At 37.5% G+C, this 21,371-nt stretch overlaps 1 protein-coding gene across 2 annotated transcripts in view; it reads right to left on the minus strand.

The window, feature by feature from the left end:
* Positions 1-21,371, minus strand: part of PIEZO2 (piezo type mechanosensitive ion channel component 2) — a 496,788-nt gene that overhangs the window by 183,092 nt on the left and 292,325 nt on the right. For both annotated transcript variants that reach the window (XM_066352258.1, XM_066352260.1), the window contains exon 7: positions 19,311-19,524. In XM_066352258.1, the coding sequence (XP_066208355.1) occupies positions 19,311-19,524 (214 nt within the window). The remainder of the gene's footprint in view (positions 1-19,310; positions 19,525-21,371) is intronic.

A 21,371-nucleotide genomic window follows, 5' to 3' on the forward strand; every position in this document is an offset into this window, starting at 1 on the left:
TCTACCAAACATTTGAGAAAGAAATAATAAAAATTCTAAAGAAGCTCTTCCTGGTCATTGCAAAAAAAAAAATACTTCCCAAGTATTTCTATCTGGCTAGCATTATCCTATACAAAAACTAAAAATAACCTAATAAAAGATAAGTACTGGTTATTAATGACTATGTCCATGGGTGTAAAAATTCTAAATAAAAATTTTCAATTCAAATTCAACAATATATAAAAAGGATAATACTGCCTGACCAGATATGATATATCTAGAAATACCAGGGTGGTTTAATATTTAACAAAATCAATTCACCATATTAACAGACTAGAAAAGAGTAAAATATAATGATCTAAATAGAAAACATTTGACAAAATCTAATATTTGTTGTGTATAAAAATGCTCAGAATAGATGGAGATTTTTGTCAACTTGATAAAGAAAAGCCTACAATCAGTATCATATTTTATGATGAAAGCCTAAATGCTTTTCCTCCCAAATAAGGAGAACAAGACAAGGCTATCTATTCTTGCCACTTAAATTCAATATTAAGCTGGAGTTTTAGAAAGTGTGATACAATAATAATATATATATATCTTCAAATTGAAGGGTATCCAAATTGAAAGGATGAAAGTAATGAAGGTAGAATATCTTTTGAAAGTTTAAAGACCTGACAGAATTCATAAAAATTCTTATAGAACCAATACATGTGTTTAGTAAGGTGGTAAGATACAAGATCAATATGCAAAATAAATTATATTTTAATGTACCAACAATGAACAATCAGAAATGGAAATTAAAATTACCATTTACAATGGGCATTAAAATTATGAAATACCTAAGCGATAACTTGGACAACAGCTGTGTAAGACCTATGTATTAAATTAAAAAGCACTGCTGAAAGAAATTTGAAAAGACCTAAATGCATGGAAAAATATATGTACTCATACATAGAAAGACTCAATGCTATTCAAAAGCATCATACAGAGTCAATGCATTCCCAACCAAAATCCCAGTAGGCTTTTCTATAGATATTAAAAAACTGATAATGAAATTCATGTGAAAATGTAAATGATTTATGATAGCTGAACCTACTTCAAATTTAAAAACAAAAAGGGGAAGGACTGATCATCTGAGTTCAAGACATTATGAAGCTATAATAATCATGATAGTGGTGTAAAGATGAATAGATCAATCGCAAATATATGGACACGATTTTTAACAAAGGTGACAAAAGAATAGTCACTTTAATAAATGATTCTGGAACTATCTGACATAATCAGCAAAAATTAACAAACTTCTAGAGGAAAATACAGAAGATACCTTTGTGAGTTTGGGTTTGGCAAATACTTCTTAAGTACCACATCAAAAACATAATTCTTAAGAGAACTACTATAAAGTGAACTTTATTAAAGTTTAAAAGTCTGCTATTGCAAAGGCACTGTTAAGAGAATGAAAATTCGCCCTGGCCGGTTGGCTCAGCAGTAGAGCGTCGGCCTAGCGTGCGGAGGACCCGGGTTCGATTCCCGGCCAGGGCACACAGGAGAAGCGCCCATTTGCTTCTCCACCCCTCCGCCGCGCCTTCCTCTCTGTCTCTCTCTTCCCCTCCCGCAGCCAAGGCTCCATTGGAGCAAAGATGGCCCGGGCGCTGGGGATGGCTCCTTGGCCTCTGCCTCAGGCACTAGAGTGGCTCTGGTCGCAACATGGTGACGCCCAGGATGGGCAGAGCATCGCCCCCTGGTGGGCAGAGCATCGCCCCATGGTGGGTTTGCCAGGTGGATCCCGGTCGGGCGCATGCGGGAGTCTGTCTGACTGTCTCTCCCCGTTTCCAGCTTCAGAAAAATGCAAAAAAAAAAAAAGAGAGAATGAAAATTCACAGAGGGGGGAAATATCTGCAGAATTATATATCTGATAAATAACTTGTATCTAGATTTTCTAAACTTGCACAACTCAATACAAACACAGTTTTGATGTGTTTTTTTAAAGTAAAATATTTTAATAGACACTTACCAAAAAGATATATGAATATAAATCAGTTTATAAAAAAAATATTCTCAGCCTCATTATTCATTAGGGAAATGCAAATTAAAACAAAACCAGAGTGAACTGCCAGTCCACATCTACAAGAATGCCTAAAATTTAAAAAGAGCAACCATTACAGAGAGGGGAGAAACCAGAAGAATGCAGGAGAGGGGGCTTGCAACGTCTGTGAGTTTACGTTTAAGCCAGTAACCTCAGGGTTTCGGACTGAGGGAGGAAGGGCTGACTGAGAAATTTTGAAAAGTAACAAACCACAGCTATAGTCCCTTTATCAGTTCCTTGAAATAAACTTGCAGCACCAGTAAGAAAAATGGGATATGTGAATAGTCAAGGACAGATAGTCCAAACCTCCCCTTCTATCCCCTCCCCTCCCGGAGACACAAAGGTCATGTAGGTCTGCAGACCAAGAAATCAAAGAAATCAGGCACTTGTCATGTGAAAACTAAAGCTGTAAAGGTATGTAAGATTCAGCAAAAATAACTTTGGGGAGCTCGTGCTTTGGTGCTACTAGTCTCACATGCTCTGGTAGCTACTAATAAATTCTTCCTCCATCCAGTTGTTGGACATCTATTATCCTCCATTGTGGGCCATGTCCTGCTGCAATACTGTTAGTGAGGATGTAGAAGAACTAACTGAAACTCTCAACATGGCTAAGTCTCAAACTAACTAGGCATAGTGGAAGAAGCCAAATCTGGCCCCTGCGCCTCACCTCTGGGGAAATTAATAATTATAATAATAATCATCAATATACTGCATGAGTCCATTTATATAAAATCCTAGAAAGTGTAAATGAATCTAGTTACAGGTAGCACATCAATGCTGACCTTGGGGTGGGATCGGTGGTGGCATTCAGCTAGTTCTCTCCAGTTTGGCAGAATTGATACCTAATCTTTTGTTGAGCTTGGTGAACTGGTTGTTAAAATGGTACTTGTAATCAGGGTTCTCTCTAAGGTGGACACCTGGCCAGTCGCCCAATGTGGATATCACAAATTTACATTCCTTAACTCTTTTTTTAACATTCATCTGCACAACAGCGTATTCTAAGCACATGTAATGTTCATTTAGTCCACAGGTAAAGGAATGGGACCCTACTCCTTCAGTGAAAAAATGGTTAAGGAAAAATCACTGAGTAGTGATGCTTGGATAAAAGTGAAGAAAATTGCAAGTAAGGATGCCAATCAAGAAGCAATATGGAAATATCTTAAATAACAGTTTTATTGTTTTTTCATCAGGTATTATTTAATATTTTTACATTAATATTTTAAAACTTTTTCTTATACTATAATCTAGTTTTGTCAACCTCCTTTATTGTTCTTACCTAAGTATTAAATGTGTGAAATAATAAACTACCTTTCAGTGTATTGGTTTTTTTTTATATTTAAAACAGTCATTAGGGCAGAGAACAGCTTGTTAAACTAGTTGAATCCCACCACGGGGTGGGATGAGGAGAGGACAGAAGGGCAGGAGACAGTGAAATAATAAAGGATGTGAGGAAGCTTGAGGTCTCATAGGTACGCTAATTAGCTTGATTGTGGTAACGGTTTCATGGGTATGTTTTTGTTCAAACTTACCAAATTGTATACTTTAAATATATCCAATTTACTGCATATCAATTATATCTCAAGATAGCTATTAAGGAAAGCAATATGCTACTTACACCAATAATGCATAACTAGGAAGTTTATAAAAAACTTTGGTCAAATTTTTTTCAGCAAAAAGCTCTTTTAGAACAACTCTGAAAGAAAAAATAAAAAAATTATTTCTCATTCTCAGAGCTAATCCTTCATCCTTGAGTCAGAGTTGCTTAGAACTAAAAAGGAGATGAAATAGCAAATGTTATGCATAAGCAACATTCTGAACCATAATAAGCCAAGCAGTTATGAGGCAATATCATTCACTATTATTTATTTTCAAAATACTTCACAAGTCATCCAGCTTGGCTTATTTACAACCAAACTAAAAATTAATGAGGTGTTGCTGCAATCAATTAAAATCCAGACCACGGATGAGAATCTTAACTGTAATACACAAGATGGTCACACTTTCCAATAAAATGTTTGATAGCTAAATAATTGTTTTGTTCCAAAATGCCCTTTCTCAAAACGATCACTTTAGATTTAATTTTTCATAAGCTTGTTATCTTAACTTGAAGGAATAGTCTATCTTTTCACCACAAGAAATTCTATTTGCTATTAATGTTCAAAGTTGAAAGAATAGAAATGTACTATTCCAGGCATAGTTAGTAATATGGTCATTAATACCAATCATTTGGAGTAAATTAAAAATATTTATATAACTTTAACTTATGTCTGGTCTCTTTATTCCTCTTCATATTGTGAAAGATTAAGTGAAAATGAGTCATTTGTTTGACCTAGCAAGTGGTCACTAGAGCCTGGGGCACACCAGACATGGTCCCAGATACCAAGGGAACATAAAGATAAATTAGTTATGTGGTTACTGCCTTTGAATGCTGGGCAAATCATCTAACACTGCTCTTTGCCTGGATCCAAAAGCTATGTATCCAGAGGGACTAGCTTAGTCCACGTACATTACGTCCACACAAATAGGCTACCTCATGTCACTATGGCTACATATGTTCCTCATAGGGGCTCAAATTAGAGTCCCTAAACTTCTAAGAGTGAAAGAAAATACAAAGACTGAGTGACCAACAATCATTTTAGAACCTGATAGTGTGAGGAGATTGTTTATACGTATTTGAGGAAGACTATAGTTTTACTGATTCATGAAGGTGGTTATGCTCAGTATAACCAATATAGGACACAAGGTTTGGAGTCAGGTAGGATTAAGCCTAAATCCTGGTCTGTCATTTAATAAACATGTGGCTGCAGTGTGTTACTCAACCTCTGTAAATTTCAGTTTCTGTCTTTTAAAGAGTGAGTATAAAAAGAACAGTACCTACTGCCTCCTAGGGTTATTATGAGAATTAAATTGGAAAAGCAGTTAGCAAAGTGTCTCCTACAAAGTAACTGACAAAAATTATAGCTATTTCTAATCCTGTAACAAACACCTACAATTACATTGCCTAAAATCAAAAGTCTTGTTTGAACTCAAAATTTACAAGTAAAATATATAAAAGACTACACTTATATACTGTTATTAAAATTCTAATCAAAGGCTTGAATACCTAATTAACTATTAAGACAATTTATTTAACAAATTTATTTAATATTAACCTCTTTACAGTTCTTAATATATTCTAGGATTTGTTTTGCACAAATATTAACTCATTTAATTTTTATTTTATTTATTTTTATTTTATTTTATTTATTCATTCTAAAGAGTAAAGAGAGTGAGTGAGAGAGAGAAAGAGAGAGAGAGAGAAAGGGGGAGGAGCAGGAAGCATCAACTCCCATATGTGCCTTGACCAGACAAGTGCAGGGTTTTGAACTGGCGACCTCAGCATTCCAGGTCGACACTTTATCCACTGCGTCACCACAGGTCAGGTCTAACTCATTTAATATTGATGACAAATCTGGGAAGGTACCATTATAATTATCCTCATTATATAACATATATATGTTTAAAACACACACACACACTTAGGTTTGCTTAAGAAATATGTTTTCTGATGTATAGAGAATACCAAGAAACAGAATTAAATAGTATTAAACTTTTTCAAAGCCCAGACTATGTTTTTTGTATCATTAATAGTGAGACTTTTAGTGGAGGATGACAGAAGAGTTATTCTGGAATGGATTTTACTGAACTATTAGATGCCACATAAACTGAAAATCAGCAGATACAGGAAAATATTACTCACCAACCATCACATATAACAGTTTTTTTAATTTGAAAAATCACATTGTGCATGCTTTCTACACACACATATGCACAGACACACACACACACACACACACACACACTACAAAAGAAAGTAGAGCTAACCTTTCTCCATCACCTCTGTGATCGGGCATGGCAGGCCCTATGCGCATCCTCTCATCGAAGCTCACCACAGCTCTAGAGCAGGGACAGTAGCCCTATTTTTAATACAGGGCCCCCCAAAGTCTCAACAATAAGAGAGAAACCTGGTCCCCGAGAAACATACTGAATATGAATGAAAATCTCTTAATTCCTTCAAAAGTGAAAGCTACTTACTAGTTTAACCATGTTTATTTTAACCATCAGGGATAAAAAAAATACTCTTGAATTTTTAAAATAAATAAATTGGAAACCATCATTTGTCTCAAGTGAAAAGAAATACTTGTCAACACGACACTTAATGAAGCCACACTATATACCATAGGCTCTCTCATCTCTCGCTGCACTGGATACTTCATACCTGGAGGACACGCACCACAGAGCATAACAGTGAGGCTGCGTTAAAACTGGCCATGACTTTGCTGGGAAATAATCTGCATGTATCTCTCACAGCCAGTGGCCACATCTGGGACTGGGAGTTCAGGAAAATTCTAAGTAAGTTTTACATGATTTTGATATACAAGTAGATAAATGCAAAAATTTTAGAAGACAGCGAGAAAACCATCCCGGACAGGGATTTCCTGAACAGCCACTGCATGGTCAGCAGTGTCAGAGCCTGGAGTGCCGAGGCCCCAGGCCAGCACCTGTGGGAAAGGTACATACTTCAGTGGACTACTGTGGCCCATGTAGCAAGTGCTAGAAGCAAGTCTGCATAGGCAATTGCCCAGAAGATAATTCTTATCCCTCCTGGAAGGAAACATGGAGGATTTCAGAAGGAGGTACCAATGCCGGGTGTGAGGAAAGAGTAGGAACAAGCAAGATGAGGAAGCAGAAGAAGGACATTTCCAGTGGAAAAAATAGCACAGGCGGTCGAGTAGCTCACTGTGCTCAGGGAACAACATGGATGAGGACAGGGCAGGCCATTAGCAGAAATGGGGAAGTGAGTCTAAATAAGAAAAGTATTTGTGTTAACATGACTACAATAATAAAATCAGTTCCATTTATTTATTTATTTATTTATTTATTTATTTATTTATTTAGTATTTTTCTGAAGTTAGAAGCAGGAAGACAGTCAGACAGACTCCCGCATGTGCCTGACCGGGATCCACCTGGCATTGCCACCAGGGGGCGTGCTCTGCCTATCTGGGGTGTTACCCCATTGCAGCTGGAGCCATGGAGGCGTCCTCAGCACCCAGGCCAACTTTGCTCCAATGGAGCCTTGGCTGCGGGAGGGGAAGAGAGAGATAGAGAGGAAGGAGAGGGGGAGGGGTGGAGAAGCAGATGGGCGCTTCTCCTGTGTGCCCTGGCTGGGAATCGAACCCAGGACTTCCACCTGCCAGGCTGATGCTTTACCGCTGAGCCAATCAGTTCCTTTTTAATAATCACTGCACATTGTCATGCACTGTGTACCTGTTTTCCTATGTAACACAACACTCACTCTGCTCTTAGAAAGGCACTGTTTTCATCCTCAGTCCTGAGCTGTCCAGCTCCAGAGGACGCACCTTCAAACATCAGCATAATGCCCTCAATGTCACCTTATGAGAGAGTGGACCCCATTTTATCATTGATAGCACTTGGACAACAGGTCCTGCCCTGTGATTATATGTGTGCAGGTGAGCTGCGCTTGTAGATTTGAAGCCTCTAGAATGAGTCTGCACTGTCAGGTACCAGGGGTTCTAGGTCCCCACAGAGAACAGAGCAAATTCTCCATGAAAACCGAAAGGGAGGCTCCTACTGGGAGCTGCCCTCAACAGACAAAGGGGAAGAAATCTGAACCGCAACATTGCAGCATGGCCGAAATTCCAGAAGACCAGATTAGAAAGTTCAGTTCTCTAGGTTAGAAAGATGACCTGTGCGTAAGCTTGTCTATCTGGTAGGAAGCAGCTTTGGTATATAAATGGTGGGGTGGGACGCCTATTTCAGGGTTCCTGGACCCACAACACAAGTGGGCAGAGGTTGTAGAAAGAATTGCTGAAACGGACTCAGGGGTTCCAGTATTCATGTCCTATTGATCTTTCATTCATCTGTGGCAAGTGAATTAATTTTTCTTTAGGCTTCTATTTTTAACCTTTCAGATGAGCACAATGAATTCTGTGTGAAGCCTGCGGAAAAACTCAATCATTAAGGATGTTTTCAAGGTGAAACCAAAATTTTGGTTATCAATATATCATCTACCAACTCTACAAAGTCAACAACTATAGACCACCAGTGCCATCTTCTAAAACAATGGTAAGGAAAAGTTTTACCTTTTTCGGTGAATTTACATTCCTTAGCATTAAAACAACCTGCTTTACATTTATTTTCCCTCACATACTGGACTGCTTTCAGATGAAGTTCTTGTCAACTGTTCTCCATTAAAAACAACTTAGTCTTTCTGTGCTGTTTCTGTTACTAAACCTCAGATCACTCTAACGCAGCACAAGGCACACCATAACAATCCTGGCTAGGCTGTAAAAGTACATTCATTTAAATCACCTGGATTACATAACCATTTGCAAAGCAAACTGCAGCAGACCTATCAGAACTGGTCATATTGTTTCATTTTCTAAAGGACCCACTGGCTTCTCCAAACTAGAAGAAAAAGACATACAGCATCGAAACCTTTACTACTTGAGATCTTGCACATTACGGACATTTTTATGACTAGTGTAAAATAGCATAAATATAATAAATAATATTGTACTTTTAATGTTTGTTTTTTTAAACATTTTTCTAACTTGTCATAGAACAGTTAACTTGTAATGCTGGGATTTGAGGCTTTGCTTTGCTTTTTTACATTTTTTAAACACTGAATTAAACAGAAGCTTTTTCTTCACTAAACATAATGCACTTTCTTATCATTACAGTTTATTGAAATAGAAGTAAAATGAGTAAATAACATAGGATAAATATTGTATATTTAATAGAGGATCCTACTATCACAGAGAATCGCCCAAGAACCTATCCCATTCCCTCCTACCCCTTCATTTCCTAACTGTACAATATAAGGCAATAAAAGCAGCAAAACAAATTGAACTTGAGCAAACAAGTCCAGTCCCTGCAGTAACTCCTGTGAACATTGGAAGGGAAGCCCAGGGGTTGGAATACTAGTCTAAGATGAGAAGAGACAAAGAATTATTCCGTCAAAGCTCACCTCAAAGCTTAACACACACACACAAAATGTTCATTAATAGGGTTGCGAAAAGAATTTATGAGTTCTAAGTGCCTACATTATGATAAAGAAAACAATAGACATCTCAGTCTCCTGCCACGCCCTTCACCCTGGCCTATGTCAGAACTCTTAATCTATATAGTTAAAAATTAAAAAACAAAGAACCCACTTTCTGTGGAAGATTGTTTTTAGATAAGGTCACCTTAGAGTTACTTTGGGTACCATCTTCACAAGGAAATACAGTCAGTGCTGCCAAAGTATTAAAATTGTCTTTTAATTCAGGTGACTAATAGAAGTTTATAGCATTCAAATACATTTTAAAGCTTTCAACACTTTTCACATCCATGATGCAGAACAAATCAGATCTACCTGCCTCTATTCCCACCTTCTTTCCAGTGACATTCTGCACTATTCATGCAGAAAGCCCATAGGACGCAAGTTGTCCAAGACTTCATAAGCACAGCCATCCTTTCAGGTAGGGAAACAGGTCAGGATATGCACACGTACAGGGGTGGGCGGGCAAAGTAAGTTCACAGTTGTGAGTATGTGAAACACAGTTTATTCTTATATTATTATTTACTAATTGTTGCATTATTTGTTTGAATTATAACTGTAAACCTACTTTCCCCACTCCTGTATAATTGCAGGAATCTGAATACTAGCCACCACCTCCAATTCTTGCTTTGTGCCTTTCAAAATTTAAGGTGTACGCTGTCTTAGAAATTCCCTGTGAAAATACAAAACTTTTAGAAGGGACTAGACTTTGGATAATCGAAGCCAAATGTTTAGCTCATCATTTTTCTTCGAGAGACTTTCTAGGATAACACTGTAGTAGGGCTCTATTCTATTAAACAAACTATGTTAACTAGTATATGATCAGTCTTACCTTTAGTTATGTGGATTTGTTTTGAAGATTTATTTTGCTAGATCAACTTTAGAAGAATAGTCATTGTTTTTATATGGATATGATATAGTACAGCATTTCAGATTTGGGAGGAATAATCACACTTTTAGACACAGTATCTTTAGCTTCCTATACTGTAACTATCAAATAAATGAGCTCCAAATATTGTTTTGGAAAATATGGTCATGTGACTCCTATGTGCAAAAATTGATGAGAATCCCCATTTCTCCCTGAGGAACATTACTCCCCTGCTCCGCCTTTAGGTTATCCTTAGTCTCCCGTCTACCCCACACACTTGAGATCCCTGCTCATCTTCTTCACACCTTCCATCACAGGTCTGGATGGAGCTGAGAGGAATCATATGACCTCTTGGTGCCACTGGGTTCTGGGTTGAAAGAAGAGATGGACTAGAGAAAAATAAAATCCTAGACCTATGCTATACCTAAGTGTGGGATTTCAATTTACAACACCTGCATGGCGAGGGAGTCACAAACCAGTAAATTTTCCAGCTGAGGCAAGAACCAAGCAGCCCTGTAGAGGTGACTTTACAACCCAGAGAACCAGGGGTGGCAGTTTGCTCCTCATGAGTATTTTAACTTCAGAAAAAATGAGTGTTCATCACAGTATTACTCAAGAGAGCAAAAATAAAATAAAGAACTACCTAAATCCACATGGCCAAAAGTCAGGTATTCACTAAATTATAATATAGTCACACTATCAAACACTTTGCAGCCTGTGAAAATCATATGTTAGGGCATTTCATAGCATGAGAAAATGTAAACACAGAACTTGAGTAAAGCAAGTTATAAAATAGTATTACACATTACGATTCAAAGCTTGTTTTTAAAAAACACGTAGATACATAAGAAAAATATTAGAATACAGACCAAAAGTAAATAGTGTTGATTTCTGGGAGTTAGAATTACATTTTTGAGTAGTTTTCTTTATTATATTTTTCCAAATAATCACCAACGAACATATATTATACTAATGGTAAGTCAATTCAATTTTTCTAAAAATAATCATAATTCACACAAGAGAGCCTATCTGAAAGCTTATGCGATGATAAAAATGGCTTGGATGATTTTAAGAGTAGGCCACATCTGATGCTGGATATAGGCTGGAGTATTATGTTATGAAATTTGTGACAAACGCTCATGCAAGATACTTTTTCCCCCCACAATTTTCTTTCAATTTAGAATATGGGATTAATAACAATTCATTGAAATTATGCCTCATAAAAAGATATTGTTTTAAAAATGTAAATGCCCAAGCTTTTTAGACATAAAATGTAATATTGTATTACCACCAAACTAATGGGAGCAAGAATCTACAACAACAAGGCAATTTATATATACTTGTATATTGCATTGTATAGTTCAAACAGTCTATACAATGCTAAGCAAACTAACTTCTAATGATTTACTCTAATGATTTTATTTTTTCTCTGCTGGACTATGGAGAGGAGAGAAGCTTGGAATCTCTGGATTTTGTCTGAGTGGCACTGAGAGGAAAACCTGGAATGACTGGGTCTCCTTCTGCCGGGAGGAGTGGTGAGACAGAGGGCAAAGAGGGAAATAACCCAAAGCAGCCAAAGCGTGGGGTTGCAACCAGTGTTCCTGCAGTCTGCCTGCAGCCCTCACTCAACAGAGACAGAGAAAGCTAAATTGTGGCACCCAGCCTCCCAGATCCCACCTCCCTCACCTCATGGGGTACACAGAGAGTAACAGAGACAAACCCCACAGCTAGTTCTCCATAGCCACTCTCTCCTCTGAAGAACAGAGGTGCTCCATGTCTGATACCCAAGACTGTTGAGATGTGGGAACGATCACTCAGAAGCCTGAGATTACCATTGCTAGAGCCATAATGTGAAAAGCTGAAGGCATAAAGGCAAAGCCTGAAAGCCCTACCCACATAATTGTTACAGCAATATCTCAGCGAAGGACAGCCCAAGAACTTCACAGAGCTACAAGTTGTAATACAGCAACACCTACTGGGAGAAACCTCTCAAAATCAAATTTTATTTTTCTTTTTTTCCCCCTTTTTCTTTATTTTATTCTTATTTTTTCTCTTTTTCTTTTGAATTTCATTTTCTTCAAATTTTATATTTTTAATTCTTTTTATGGGTGTTTTGTTTTTTATTTTTTGTTTGTTTTCAATTCTTTGTGTTTTTTCTTGTCATAATTTTAAAATTTTTATTGTATTTTTTTATTTTAATTTTTCATATTTTTAGGGTTTTTTTTTTGGTTAGACTTCTTAAAAATACCACTCTAAAATCCCATCAAAGAAGAAGAAATAAAATACCATGGCTATACAAGAAAAGACATAGTTCAGAAAGAAAATGAAAAATCTCCAGAAAAAAACCTTAATCACATGGTAACCTTCAAGTTAAATGACAGAGAATTCAAAGTTGAAGTCATAAAAATACTCAAGAAGGCCCTGGCCAGTTGGCTCAGCAGTAGAGTGTCGGCCTGGCGTGCGGGGGACCCGGGTTCGATTCCCGGCCAGGGCACATAGGAGAAGCGCCCATTTGCTTCTCCACCCCCAGCCCCTCCTTCCTCTCTGTCTCTCTCTTCCCCTCCCTCAGCCAAGGCTCCATTGGAGCAAAGATGGCCCGGGCGCTGGGGATGGCTCCTTGGCCTCTGCCCCAGGTGCTAGAGTGGCTCTGGTTGCGGCAGAGCGACGCCCTGGAGGGGCAGAGCATTGCCCCCTGGTGGGCAGAGCGTCGCCCCTGGTGGGCATGCCGGGTGGATCCTGGTCGGGCGCATGCGGGAGTCTGTCTGACTGTCTCTCCCCATTTCCAGCGTCAGAAAAATACAAAAAAAAAACACTGATAGGCAATTTAATAAGCTCAAAAAACAAATTAATGAACAAAAAGAGTACTTCACTAAGGAGATTGAAACTTTAAAAAAGAACCAGCGATGCAGAATTCAATACATGTATTGAAAAATGAGGTAACATGTTTAGCTAAAGAAACAGGCCAGATAGAGGAATCAGTGAAATCAAAGATAGGCAACTAGAGATGCTACAGAGAGAAGAGAGAGACTCACAATTAAAAAAAAACGAGAGCACTCTACAAGGACTGTCTGACTCCATCAGGAAGAGCAATATAAGAATAATGGGCATATCAGAGGAAGAAGAGGGAGAAGGAAATGGAGAGCCTATTGAAACACATACCTGATGAGAATTTCCCAAACCTATGGAAAGAGTTAGAGCCTCAAATCAAAGAAGTAAACAGAACACTGAGTTATCACAACCTAAACAGACCTACTACTCCACGGCACATTGTAAAAAATTGTCAAAAATCAATGATAAAAAAAAAAATCCTCAAGGAAGCTAGGGAAAATACAAAAATAACATATAAAAGAAAGTCCATTAGGTTATCATCAGACTTCTCAGCAGACACTCTACAAGCCAGAAGAGAGTAGACCCAAACATTCAGGGTACTGAGGAGAGTAATTACCGGCCAAGAATACTATATCCATCAAAGTTATCCTTCAAATATGAAGCAGAAGTAAAAGCTTTTACAGACATATAGATGCTGAGGGAATTTATCACCAGAAAAAACCCACTGCAGAAAATACTCAAGCGGGTTATTTGACCAGATACAAAGAACAAAACAAATCAAAACTACAAGTAAAAGCTCCAACAAGGTCACAATAAAAACAAGAATAATTTGTGACAAAAATAAAATAAAAGGGGAGAGGATAAAGATCTGCAGTAGCAAAGGAGGATGAAGTGTAGAAACAATCATGAGATAATAGACTCTTGTACATATGAACATTTTTCTCTTAATAACCTAATGGTAACCACCCATGAAAAATCCACTACTGAAATATATAGCTTTATAAAAGAAGAAATAGGGGAAAGAAGTATGGAATACCACCAAATAAAAACAACTGACAGAAACAAACAAACAAAAAGAACCAAACAAGACACAGAGCTACCAGGAAAGAAAACGTAAAATGACTAGGGTATCCTTAAGTGTCAATAATTACCCTAAATGCAAATGGACTGAACTCAACAATAAAGAGGCACAGAGTAACAGATTGGATCAAAAGTAAAACTAAACCAAATGCTGCCTTCAAGAGACACATCTAAACTGCAAGGACAAAAGGAGATTCAAAGTGAAAGGTTGGAAAACAATTCTCCAAGAAAATAATATACAAAGAAAAGAAGGTGTAGCCAGACTCATATCTGACAATGCTGACTTCAAGACAACAAAGGCAACCAGAGACAAAGATGGACATTTCATAATGATAAAATGGACACTGTAAAAAGAACATAACACACACACACACACACACACACACACACACACACACACATATATGCGCACTGAGTCAGGGAGCATCAAAATATATAAGATATCTACTAACTGATCTAAAAATAGAAGCAGACAAAAACACAATTATACTTGGAGATTTCAACAAACTATTGATGGCTTTAGATAGATCATCCAAACAGAAAATCAATAAAGAAATATCAGCCTTAAACAACACACTGGACCAAATGGACATAATAGACATTGACAGAACATTTCATCCCAAAATGTCAGATTATACATTATTCTCCAGTGTGCATGGAACAATCTCAAGGACAGACAATATGTTGGGCCACAAAATTCACAACAACAAATTCAGGAAGACTGAAATTATAGCAAGCATATTTCCTGATGATAAGGCTTAGAAATTAGAGTTCAACTGCAAAAAGGAAGTAAAGATACACACAAAGATGTCAAAATTAAACAACATACTTTTAAAAAAATGACAGGTCAAAGAAGAAATAAAAGCAGAAATCCAAAGATATATACAAACAAATGAAAATGACAACACTATGTATCAAAATTTCTGGGATGCAACAAAATAATAAGAGGGAAGTTTGTATCATTACAGGCTTATATCAAGAAACAAGAGAGACCCCCCAAGTAAGCAACCTTACTAACATCACATCTTAAGGAACTAGAAAAAGAAGAACAAAAGTAACCCAATGTCAGCAGAAGAAAGGAAATAGTAAAAATTAGAACAGAACTAAATGAAATAGAGAACAAAAAGAAAAAATTAATATAACAAAGAGCTGGTTCTTTGAAAAGAACAATATAATCAACAAACCACTGGCTAGATTCCCTAAGGAAAAAAAAAGATAGAGCTCATATAAACAAAATCCAAATTGAAATAGAGGAGAAGTTACCACAGATATCTTAGATATACAAAGGATTATAGTAGAATACTTTGAAAGATTATATGCCACCAAACTCTACAACCTAGAAAAAAATGGATAAATTCCTAGAACTATACAATCTTCCTAGACTGAGTCATGAAGAAGTGGAAAACCTAAATACACCTATAAGCAGAGAGGAAATAGAAGCAACTACCTAAACCTCCCAAAAAACAAAAGTCCAGGACCAGATGGCTACATTGGTGAATTCTACCAAATATTCAAAGAAGATTTGGTACCTATCCTTCTTAAAGTCTTCAAAAAAATAGAAGAAGCAATACTCCCCAACACATTTTATAAGACCAACATAACCTTGATATCAAAACCTAGCCAGGACAACACAAAAAAAGAAAACTACAGTCCAATATCTCTAATGAATACAGACACAAAAATCCTAAACAAAATACTAGTAAATTGAATACAACAACACATTAAAAAAAATAATACATCATCATCAAGTGGGATTCATTCCAGGAGCACATACAGAAATTGATCAATGTAATACACCACATCAACAAAACAAAGAACAAAAATCATATGATTCTATCAATAGATGCAGAAAAGGCATTTGATAAGATACAATATCCCTTTATGTTTAAACACTCAATAAAATCGGAATAGAAGGAAAGTACCTCAACATAATAAAGGCCATATATGACAAACCATCAGCTAATATCATACTAAATGGTGAAAAAATGAAGGCTTTTCCTCTAAAATCAGGACTAAGACAATGCTGCCTATTCTCTCCACTCTTATTCAACATATTTCTGGGAGTTTTAGCCAGAGCAACCAGGCAAGAGAAAGCAATAAAAGGCATCCAAATCATGAAAGAAGAAAAGGTATCACTTTTTGCAGATGATATAATCTTGTATTTAGAAAACCCCAAAGACTCCAGCAAAAAAAACTATTATAAACAATAAACCAATACAGTAAAGTTGCAGGATACAAAATCAATATACAAAAGTCCACTGCTTTCCTTTATGCCAATGATTAAACACTGAAAACTACAATGAGATACCACCTCACGCCATTTGATTAGCTATTATCAATAAGATAGGTATTAACAAATGTTGGAGAGGCTGTGGAGAAAAAGAAACCCTTATTCACTGGTGGTGGGAATGCAAAGTAGTACAACCATTATGGAAGAAAGTATGGTGGTTCCTCAAAAAATTAAGAATAGAACTTCCATATGACCCAGCAATCCCTCTACTGTGTATCTACCCCCAAAACTTGAAAACGTTGGTATGTAAAGACACATGCACCCCCATGTTCATAGTAGCATTATTCACAGTGGCCAAGACATGGAAACACCCAAAGTGTCCCTCAATAACAGATTGGATAAAGAAGATGTGGTACATATATACAATGGAATACTACTCAGCCATAATAAAAGATGACATAGCGCCATTTACAACAACATGGATGGACCTTGATAACATTATACTGAGTGAAATAAGTAAATCATAAAAAGCTAAGAACTCTATGATTTCACACATAGGTGTGATATAATAAGACTGAGCCTGTTGAACACAGATAAGAGTGAAATGGATACCAGGGCGGACAGGGATGTGGGGGAGGTAGACGGCAGAGGGGGAAGGAGGAAGGATATAAAGAGGGACAGATATAAGATGATGGAAAATGATTTGACTTTGGGTGATGGGTATACAACATAATCAACAGTTGAAATGCTATAGAAATGTTTACCTGATACCAAATCAGTGTCACCCTGCTAAATTTAATATTCTAAAAAAAAAAAAAAAGACAAAATATAAAGAAGCTTCTCTATTGAAGTGTAATTACACATAAAATCACAATATATTTAAAGTGTGTAACTTGATTTAATGTAAATATACAGGACGGGGCAATAGTAGGTTTACTGTTGTGAGTATGCAAACCAGTTTATTCTTATATTATATTTATTAATTATTGTATTATTTTTCATATGAAGAACTGTAAACTTACTTTTGCCTGCCCTGTACATTGTGAAATGATTACCTCAATCAATTTCATCAACTGCCACCTCACATACTTCTTTTGTATGTGAGAATGTTTAAAATTTACTCTTTTATTTCTAGTATACAACGCTGTATTAATTATAGTCACCCTGCTGGACATGAGATCTTCAGTACTTATTCATCTTAGAACTGAGATGAATTGCCCCCACCCCACTGCCTGGCAACCAGCATTCTGCTGTCTGCTTCTGTGAGTTTGGCTTTTCTGTTCAGATTTCCACATATGTGGTACCATATGGGTTATGTCTTCCTCCGTCTCCCTCACTTAAGCACCCACACCACTTTACAGAGACATATCAAAGAGAAGACTGGCACAGTTTTTCACCCCACCCTCCCATTCTCTCCTTCCATTTCTTTTTCTTTTGTTCAGTGAGAGGAGGGCAGATAGAAAGACTGACTCCCGCAGGCGCCCAGACTGGGATCACCCGGCAACCCCTATCTCTAAACAACCAAGCCATCCTCAGTGTCTGAGGCTGATGTGCTTGGATTAATGAGCTATCCTCAGCACCTGGAGCTAACACTCGAACCAGCTGAGACACTGGCTATGGGAGGAGAAGAGGGAGAGAAGTGAAAGAGAAGCAGCTGGTTGCTTCTCTTTGTGCCCTGACCAGGAAGCGAACCCAGGGCATCATAGGCGGGGCTAATGCGCTATCCACTGAGCAACCAGCCAGGGTCTCTCTCTTCTACCATTTCTGTTCCCTTTTATTTTTTCTGTAACTTTTAATTATGAAATTTTCTACATAAAAATAAAATTTTAAGTAGGACAATGAATAATCCAATGACAATCAACTAGTTTTTAATACTTTAATACTTTTATTATTTTCTACTATTTACTAAACAGTAGAAAGTGTAGACATCATGATACTTCATTCCCAAATAATTCACCATGTATTTATCTCCTAAAATAATGACATTTTCCTGTAAAGCCACAATATAATCATGCATCTAAGAATTAACAAAAAATCTACACTACCAGCACATAATCACTGAATATTGAAATTTCCCCATTTAACTTCAGAATATCTTTTAGAGATTTGTCATGGAAGCAGGACGTAATTTAGAGTCACATTTGTGCTGGTTTTAGAGCAGGCCAGATCATCTGCCTTGTAGAATCCACATTCTGGATTTTGTTTTCTTGTGAAGGCATTTAAATTACTATTTGATCTTTTCTATTTTCTGTAAATTGAATGTTAGTTCTAAAGGCTTAACAATACGATGCTGTTTATCACGTACTGCATCACACCTAGGAGTGTGAAGTGTTGAACTATCCCATGTTTGGTAATGTAATTTTTGATCAATTGGTTAAGGGGTTGACCACGATCATAAGGGTTTGGCTTTTTTCTTTGCAATTAGCAAATAATCAGTAATGTTATACTTTGTCATCATTGCGAACATCCTTTGTGCCAAGAACCTTTTTAAGTAATGCTTTTAGTTTGTGAGTAGAAGCAAGGATTTCATTAAGAATTGATAGGCGGTAATTTTCTAATTCTTTTATTTCTTTACCTTTTATTAGCTGGTGTTATTCTGGAAAGAGGACTTTTCCCTCATTAACTGAGAATGGCCTAGAGTTCCTCTAAAAAGTCAGAGCAAATGCTGGATTCTTTTATCTTTAATTCCTATTTTTACAGTAAGGAGTTGGTGTAATAGTAATCTCTATTTGAAGCAAATTACATTTTTTCTCTCTCTCAGCATAGACTCATTTATTTTTATTTTTAAATTTTAAAATCCATTATTTATTGATTGATTCTCAACATGTTACTTAGCTCAGGAGAGCTCCTTCCAGCTGGATGCTTTAACACAGGTGAGACCATGTATCTATCCACCTTGCTACAAACAGCAGCTTCCCCTCTTTACTGTCCCAGCAGCACCTTCATCTGAACAGACCTTCTACTACTTTCTAGACTGTCATTCAATAAATGTAAAGCACTAGACTGCTTCCCCCACCTCCATCCATCCTTTGCTTTACACACCAACGGCATGAAGAACCCCTGCAAATTCAAGCAAGAGTATATAAAAGGAAGGTTAACCCCCCTTGAAATACCTTAATGAATTCTCTTCTCTTACCTCGCATAATAGTCATTGGGTGGAACTGCTTCCTGAAAGAATTGGAACTGGTACAAATAAAGTCCAATCAAGTGTCCTGCAGTAAAAATAGCCAGGAGAACACAGAGACAGCTGAACAGCAACGGATCGAATGTCCGGCACCAGGACCACCAGGTGCACAGACCCAAAAATACAAAGAAGTAGACAGATGAGGTCAAAGATGGCAGCATCATACCTAGGGAAGACGAAATACAATTAGGAAAAATTGCATAAGAACTAGAAAATCAGTTGCCATTCAGTAATTACTAGTACTGGAGATTACATAAATTTCCTTAATATGGTTTTAGGTATTGATCAGGTCTTTATAACAATCACATTTTATTTATAAAATCAGAATTGATGCTATTTTTATTATGCCAAAGGTCTCATATAAAGCAATATTTATTAACATGGAGAAATATCAAATGATGAAGAAACTCTACCTATGGTATTTGAGCTGAGTAAACATCTACTTTTCATACTAGTAGAATTCAGCATATTTATTGGCCTATTTCCATCCTCTATTTCTCCCTAAAATTTTTAGGATTACTGTATGTCCATTACAACTTTCCCTGATACCACTTTTAAAAAAATAATTTACATTTTTTTAGTCAAATAGGATTCATAATAATAATAAATTTTGTGGCAGTTAAAGTGTCACTAAAACATTCTATCTGATGAAAACTGATTTGCAGTATTATCAAAAAAGGGAAATATAAATGAGGTAATTACTTTACAGGCATTTCTTTTTGTAAGTGAGAGGAGGGTAATAGAGAAACAGACTCCTGCATGCGCCTCAACCGGGATCCACCTGGGAAACCCCCATCTGGGGCTGATGCTCAAATCAACTGAGCTATCCTCAGCACCTGGGGCTGATGTTCGAACCAACCAAGCCACTGGCTGTGGGAGAGGAATAGAGAGAGAAAGGAGAGAGGGAGGGGGAAGAAGCAGATGGTCGCTTCTCTTGTGTTCCCTGACTGGAAATAGAACCTAGGACATCCATGTGCTGGGCCAATGCTCTATCCACTGAGCAAACTGGCCAGGGCCCCTTTACAAGCATTTAAAAACTTTTTTTGGGGGGGAGGGTAGGCATTTTGAAGTGACTCCTTACTAAAATATTGGGTTATATTTCTTGGGATTCTACTCTCTTTTCCACTTTTTAAATTTTTCCATTACAAAAACAATAACAACAAACAAACAAACCAGTTAACTTGTTTCATCTTGTGAAATTTCAAATAGGCAGTGCTGAATAAACTTCACAGGGGCACTGAAGCAACAGTGAACAGCAAAATGGAAGGGGAAGAAACCAAGATAACACAGTTATGGTAGAAGGAGTCCAGAGCAAAATTTAAAGAAAGTGAGTGTCTGTGCTGAAAGATTACAACCTCATTTAGGAGGAAAAATAGTAAATCCTGGAGAGTTAAATTATGATTACTAATGAATCAATGTAAACAGACAAGCTCTTGGGATGCACCTATGTAGCTCTGGATGGTTACATAAAATTGTTCACTGTAGGAGGGCACCATTCACAGGCTCTGAGCAAGAATGGTTGGTTTATTTTTTTAATCTACACAGAGAAAATGATGTCACTTAACACAATGGTCCCCAACCCCCAGGGCCGCGAACCGGTACCGGTCCATGGGCCATTTGGTACTGGTCCACAGAGAAAGAATAAATAACTTACATTATTTCCATTTTATTTATATTTAAGTCTGAATGATGTTTTATTTTTAAAAAATGACCAGATTGCCCTGGCCGGTTGGCTCAGCAGTAGAGCGTCGGCCTGGCGTGCGGGGGACCCGGGTTCGATTCCCGGCCAGGGCACATAGGAGAAGCGCCCATTTGCTTCTCCACCCCCACCCCCTCCTTCCTCTCTGTCTCTCTCTTCCCCTCCCGCAGCCAAGGCTCCATTGGAGCAAAGATGGCCCGGGCGCTGGGGATGGCTCCTTGGCCTCTTCCCCAGGCGCTAGAGTGGCTCTGGTCGCGGCAGAGCGACGCCCCGGAGGGGCAGAGCATCGCCCCCTGGTGGGCAGAGCGTCGCCC

This window comes from Saccopteryx leptura, chromosome 11 (assembly GCF_036850995.1).
Source record: "Saccopteryx leptura isolate mSacLep1 chromosome 11, mSacLep1_pri_phased_curated, whole genome shotgun sequence".
In the NCBI taxonomy this organism is placed as follows: domain Eukaryota; kingdom Metazoa; phylum Chordata; class Mammalia; order Chiroptera; family Emballonuridae; genus Saccopteryx; species Saccopteryx leptura.